The 7,340-nt window shown below is 37.8% G+C and overlaps 1 protein-coding gene across 1 annotated transcript in view; it reads right to left on the reverse strand.

The window, feature by feature from the left end:
* Positions 1-2,887, reverse strand: part of LOC103266490 (putative tetratricopeptide repeat protein 41) — a gene marked incomplete at its 3' end in the record, with an annotated part of 31,613 nt that extends 28,726 nt beyond the window's left edge. The window contains exons 1-2 of the mRNA XM_021715586.1: positions 2,867-2,887; positions 1,728-2,556 (exon numbers count right to left, since the gene is read on the reverse strand). Of these exons, the coding sequence (XP_021571261.1) occupies positions 1,728-2,556; positions 2,867-2,887 (850 nt within the window). The remainder of the gene's footprint in view (positions 1-1,727; positions 2,557-2,866) is intronic.
* Positions 2,888-7,340: the final 4,453 nt, after the last annotated feature.

Below are 7,340 nucleotides of genomic sequence, written 5' to 3' on the forward strand. Positions count from 1 at the left end.
TTTTGGCACCAGGGACTGAGTCAGAGACAAGCATGTGGCCCACATCAGGCTAATTATGGCCAGACTCACTGCTAGGAATGCTAAGACTCTGAGCCACTTCTGCTGGACTTGAACCTGGAGCTGCTACAGACATCTTCCTCCACAACAGAAGAGTCAAGGAGTTAAGCCAACATCAGGATAGCAGGGCCAGACTGAGAAGTCGTGAGAGATGAGGGTCTGGTACCATCAATGGAGCCACTGGATAAAGCCTGAGCTGAACCAGACCTAATCCTGGGCTTGGTAGTTATGTAAGTTAATAAGTTCCCTTTTTGTTGAAGCCAGTTTAAGTCACTCTCAACCAAAAGAGTTGTGACTAATACAATGTTCTTTCCCAGGATGCAAAATGATTTGGCTTGTAGGCAGTTTTGTCTGGCCAGCACAGGTTGGTCTTCACCACCACCTACACTGAATTCTCTCTCCTGTTCACTGAATGACTCTCCTGTTCCCTGCAGATCCATCTGCTCCCCTATCTGATTACAAGGACTATTGTCTGCCTGGTCCCTGAAAGCATTTGAGAACGCACCACCTGCCACTACTTTCATCCCCCATTAATTGGGCACTTTCTTCAGTAATTCACAACCACTCTTAGGTCATTAAGCCTTTTGAAATCTGATCAAAGACAGACACAGGCCATCTTCCTATCCCCAAGACACACATATGTATATAAAAGTGTTGACATAACTTTCATATAATCTATTTTTCATATAATCATTACAGATCCCTCTGTAGTCTGTCTAGGTGAAGAATCCCTGGTACATGTTCGTAAGACGATATTTGTAAAATAAAGGCAACTGTTTCATTTAGAGGTAATATGATGTCAGGCAGTGCCTCTCAAACTTGAATGTGCATTCACACCTCCTGGTTATCTTACTAAAATGCACATTTTAATTCAGCAGTCCTGGAGTGGGGCCCAAGATTCTGCACTTCTAGCAAGTTCCCAGGTGACACCAAGGCTGCTGGTCCACAGATTACACTCTGATAGTACAGCTGAAGGAGAACAGGCATGGATTTTTAGATGGATTCAAATCCCAGACTGGTCCCTCACTAGTTATGTGTCACTGATAAGTCACTTAACTGCTGTATAGAAGTTTTAATTTTCTCTTCTGCAAAACCAGTATTATAGCACCTAACTTGCATGGTCACCTCTTGAAGATTAAATGTGGTAACATACAAAAAGCATCAGACAATTCATACAAGTTCTTCCCTTTAGCTAGAAAATTCTAGTTGGAAAGTCTAGCTGGAGCTGGAAAATTCTTTATTATAGGGATTGTTCTGTGCACTGCAAAATGTTTAGCAGTATCCCTGGTCTCTACCCACTAGATGCCAGTAGCTCTCTTTTCAATCTTGACATCCAAAAATGTCTTCAGACATGATCAAACATCCCTTGATAGGGCAAAATCAGACCTGGTTGAGAGTCACTGCTCTAGAACCACATGTTAACTGCCAGATAGTTGGGGTCTTCTCTGAGCTCCTTAACTTCCTAAATAATCTTCCATGGTTCATTACTTGCTCTTATTTTCAATTTTAAAAATCTTTAAAGTAGAGAAATACATGTTACAAGAATGTAGTAACAATTTTAAATGCTTACAAAATATTTCCAATCACTTAAAAATTCCTATCACAAGGAAGACCTACAAAATATTAACCTTATGTTGATAACAGACTTAGTTAGCTCTATATTTACTAACCTATATTTTCAATCATTAAAGTGGCCGGGTAAAGCTTTTCTATCACAACTGACCAGTCGTTGAAAATCAGCTCACCCAACTCATGGAGATCTCTATAAAATCTGACGGGAAGCCCTTTACTAATAATCTTGGCCTTGAGCTTTCCAATCCTCAATTTTTCCTCTTCATTGATTGGAGGAGCTGAGGGCAGTCTGTCCTCTTTTTGCTCATCTAAAGTCTTCAGCAGTGTGGCTCCAGTCCTAAAGTAAAAGTACTGAAATTGAGACTCCTTCAGAAATGCTGCTTGGATAATCTCAAACTCTGTTAGACTGCAGTTGGGATTCTCCAGGACCCAAGGATAACCATTTTTTGCAGCAATGTAGAGATTCTGTTCTACACTGGATAAATTGGACAAGTCAGTTGCTTTGGCGAACATGAAAGGTGAGTTGTCAGGAAGAAAGTCTCCGTATGTCTGACCCAGCATGCAGATGAAAAAGGGGAAGCAGATGTTCACATAATCGAGACAGAGCTTGAGATGTTGGGAGCGGAGACAAGAATATTGTCGCAGCAGGTCAGAGGGCAAGGATTTCGGGGCCTTAAGCGCTGACCAACTGAGGTCCACAGCTTTGAAGTATGTGCCCCGGGAACTGCAGAGATCATTGAGCTGAGGGAAGATGTTGTTTGCTAAAAAGTCTCTCTCCTCTTGAAAATCATTCAGAGGTGAGCAGATATAGGGCTTAATGGGTTTCTGGGGTTTTAGAAGGAATTGAGCATAGCTTTCTACATTCTCATTTGTCTTCTGGTTCATTTCACTTTGCCCGGGGACAACCTTATACTCAAAATATAATAACTATCATCCTGGTGCAGCCACCAAGCTCCACTGCTTCCAAGTCTTCCTCCCAGTTACATTTACTATGAATAGATGAAAATCTTTCCCCAAAATTGTTTCTTTTCATGGACAATAGAGGTAAGAGATGCCAATCAATGCACAGAGTTGAAAATCCAGTTTAAGTTAGTACTGAAAAAGAAGAAAAACAAAATTCATTTTAGGATTATAGAAACTCATGTCTCCTCTGTTCTCCCAGAGCTCTCGCTGAAGAACTAAGACCCACAGGTCGTGGGGACAGGCTTCCCATCTATTCCCCAGCCTTCTGTCCCACCTTTAGCGTTTCTGTGGCCATCTGCTACTTCTGTCCTGTATGAACTTGGAAATTACGCAAGGGCACTTGCTGATAGAGTGAAAAGAAAAACAAGTTCAAAAAAGGAGCCCAATGTCTCTAGAAACAGAACAAGTCAGGGAAGATCCGTGACTGTGACAAGAAGCAAGAATGAGAACTGGTATGAAGTGAAGGTCAGGACAGGAGAAACAAAGGCCCACACCGGGAACACAGCTGGCAGCTAAGAGGCAAGGAAGTCGGGATCTAAGAGCTTGATGGAGTTCAGCAATTTTTTTTTCAGTCTTAATTGTGCAGGCTCGGCTCATACAACATTCCGCTCACCTCCATGTGCTGGGAATTAAATTCCACTGAGCTAATGGAAAAACACACACCCTCCAACAATGACATAACTACGCTTGCAAGAGCTCAGAAAAAAATTATGGAAATAACATAGTTTTATGAGCTTTTTCATGATGCAACTATTGCTTTTTTTGGTTATGTTTGTTGCTTTTACTTGGGCAAAAGCATATCATGTTATAAGGTATAGAGCAATTTTTAATCAAGCTCACCTGGCAAAATACCAATGTGGCACTTTTCTAAAAAGTGTTAACTCTCTGCATTGAATTGTCCCAATAATCCTATGATAGCTAAGATTAGCATCCTATTTTACAGATAAAGAAACAAAAAAAGTTCAAATAGGATAAATAACATGTCCAAAGTTTAGCTAGTAAGTGGAGAGCCAGGATCTAAACACAGGTCAGCCTGATTTCAGGATACATACATCATAATGCCTCCATAGTGTAACGGTAGAACCCTAGGTCATGAAGACACCAGAAATCAGTGGGCAGGAAACATCTATCCAATAAGCAGTACTGCAGTAAACAGGTGGAAATTTAGAAAAAAATTAATTTAAATCACAATCTCACACAATTTTACCCCCCCCAAATTGCTTCAAAAATGGCAGGATAGACAAGAGGGGGGTTGTATTAATAGATTAATAGATTTCTTACCTTTTCTTACCCATGTGAAGGTCTGAGGAGGAAGTACTATAAATGGGGAGCAGTAGCACAAGGGAACTCTTTGGATGATCAAAATGTTCAATATCCTAATTACAGTGGTGGTTACACAAAACTAATCAAACAGAACACTTAAAATGGATGCAGCTTATTTACTGTAAATTATACCAAAATTAAGTTATTCTTACAAAATCTGAGAACTACACAACAAGAGGAAAATATTTATGTGTTAAGCAAAAAGGAAAAATAAGGATAGACTGTAATAATGGCAGTGCTAATAAGCATTGCTAAATACTAGAGACAGCATAGCATGGAGACTGAAGGTCCAAGCCCAGAAGACCAATGCCCTGGATTCAAGTCCTCATGGTAAGTTTCTTAAAATCACTGTGCTTCAGTGTCCTCACCTATAAAATAGGGATAATATATCTACATCACAGAGTGGTTGAGAAGATGAAATAATTTATTAGATTTTTTTAAAATGCTTAGAAAAGTGTCTAGAAACTGACCGGGTGCAGTGGCTCACACCTGCAATCTCAGTACTTTTCGGAAGCCAAGGCTGGAGGATCACTTGAGGCTAGGAGTTCAAGACCAGCCTAGGTAACATAGCAAGACCTTGTCTCTACAAATAAATAAATAAGTAAAAATTAGCTGGGGGTGGTGGTGCAAGCCTTTGGTCCCAGTTACCTGGGAGGCTGAGGTAGAAAGATTGCCTGAGCCCAGAAGGTAGTAAGCTACAGTAAGCTATGATGGTGTCACTGCACTCCAACTTGGGTGGCAGAGTGAGAACACAACTCAAAAATTAAAAAAAGAAAAGAAGCTAGAAATAAATAATAAAGGTTGTTATTATTAAAATGAATATACACTAGGAAAAAAGAAAAACAATATAGCAGTTATCTTACAATGGTGAGATTATAGCAAAACTGGTTCTCTAATCAAAATTACTGCAAATTATAGTTATATTTATTTTATAATTAACATTTTTAAATAATCACCTCCATACCCCACCTCACAACTGCTGAATTAAAAATCTTAATTTTTGCAGAAGGTGTGGATTAACTAAAAAATAAAATTAAATTAAAAAAGGAATGATAACTCAAATAAATAGAAGGAGTTATTTTTGAGTGGACAGAAGATACAGGAAAGTAGGATGTGACTTTTTATTTTCTTTAAAACAATTTAAGTCAGAAAAATTTTACTAGAAACTTCATTATTACTATAAGTGGAAAACCCTTATTATGGCTCAAATAGATAGCAAAAAAAATGCATTAAAAAAAAAATAAAATGATTACATTTTAGAGTTTTTATTGAAAAGGGACATTAACACGCACTTATTAGAGAGACATTAAGACAAACATTTATCAAACTGACCCTTGGCATAATCAGTAAAACTGAAAGAGAATTGAAAGGGCTCAACTTTTGTCTACAGCCATACCACTCTGAACATGCCCAATTCTGTCTGAAAGGGTTCAACTTTTGCACTAGGAAGTCAATGTTATTTTACACCGTGTCCTTGACCATCTGACAGCAGCAACTGGCATCATAATGGCACCTCCTACCTCATTGGGTACACTTCCAGAGATTTATCATGGGCTTTGGAAACATATGCTGTCTCAGAGTCTTACTCTAACACTGATTTCTGCAGCTGTAAGTCTGGAATAATGACAGTACCTACATGTAGAATCAAATGAGGCCTTGTAGCATACACAAGCCTTTCTTTCCCTTTTAACATTGCTAAGGTGAACTCATTAAGAAATATTTTTCCTACAGATTTGCTAATCAAGTATCACTGTTTAATATATGTTTCAGAATCTTCAAGGTACATAGTAAGTACTCAATAAATGTTTACTATTCCTGTTGTTGTTAAGGTTAATATTGCATCTAACATAATTGTTTGGTATGATTTTTTTGTAAGGCAGCCTCAGGAATACCACAGTATTTATCACGGCGTTTTACAGTTAAAAGTTATAAGAACTTCTGTTACCTGGTCAAAAGTTCTTCTGACCTTTATCAGAAATTTCTCTCAACATTTTAAAGCTTAGGAATGTCTATATTCAAAACCTACCTCGCCCTTACCCCATAATGACTGCAACATATCACTTTAGTAATTCCACCTCTGACAGTCCTAGGCTGTACTTTTTCTTTAAAAAAAAAAAAACTTCTTGTGGCTGGGCTCGATGGCCTCCATGGCTCAGTCTACAACCCCAGCAGTTTGGGAGGCCAAGGCGAGTAGACTGCCTGAGCCCTCAGGTTCAAGACCAGCCGGGGCAACTTGGCCAGACCTCACCTCTACAATAAATCAAAAATTAGCCAGGCATGGTAGCACATGCCTGTAGTTCCAGCTACTTGGAAGGCTGAGGCGGCAGGATCGCCAGAGCTCAAGAAGTCAATGCTGGGGTGGCAGTGAGCGTGCCACTGCACTCCAGCATGGGCGACAGAGTGAGACTTCAACTCAAAAAAATAAACAAACAAACTAAAAAAACTTCTTGTGCTTAAAATGTAAATTGATAGGAATGTAAACTGATACAACTTTCCTAGTGGGCAGTTTGTCAGTGTATATCTAAAGCCTTTTAAAACACATCATGTATTTTTACCATGCAATTCGAATTTTAGGAAGTTATTCCATTGTCTATAAAGATTGTCTACAAAACCAGGTTTTGTTTATATGTCTTCATGTAAACCTGGGGAAATGTTTACTATATACTGGTAAATGAAAAAGAAAGTTACAAAACAGTTTATGGTGTGATCCTAATTTTAATTTAAAATATGTTAAATATTAATAAAGACACCAAGATGCTAATGTGATATATCTAATTAAGATGTAAGGATTATTTTAATTTTCTTCCTTAACTTTTTTAATTTGCAAATTTTTTACAATAAACATTTCTGACTTTTGAAATCATAAAAAATAAATTTTCTTTAAAAAAAACTTTCATCAGTAAATATTTGAATACCTAACCCTGAATTGTACTCCCACGATTTTAAAATAAGGAATTTAAAGGCAAAAAAAAAGCAAAAACAAAAACAAAACTTTCAAACTCTTTCAAAAGTGGTCAAGAAGTATGTAATGGCAAGAACAATATAGGACACTTTTTAGGAAATTTTTTAAGTTCCAGTTTGTTCTGCCATTACCTAACTTCCAGACCTCATTTAATTTCTCTGAATCTCAAATTTTCTAAGCTTTAAAAAAAAGGTGAGTAAGGTTTAAGATGAGAGCATAAATTGGTATAGCCTTCTTTGTAGGAGAATATTCAATCCATGAAAATCTGAATTCACATCCTCTTTGACTTAATTGTTCCAAAACTATTTTCCAGATAAACTTGCCCAAATAGGAAAACCTGCATGTATTAAAACATTCCCTGCAGCATTGACTGTTATAGCAACAAACTGGAAACTATCCAAATGCAGATGATATAGGCAGTGAACAAAAAGGAACAAAATAGTTAAGATCTGTAAAGTATTGT

This window comes from Carlito syrichta, unplaced genomic scaffold (assembly GCF_000164805.1).
Source record: "Carlito syrichta isolate Samal-C Ts95f unplaced genomic scaffold, Tarsius_syrichta-2.0.1 Scaffold307204, whole genome shotgun sequence".
NCBI classification, from domain to species: Eukaryota; Metazoa; Chordata; class Mammalia; order Primates; family Tarsiidae; genus Carlito; species Carlito syrichta.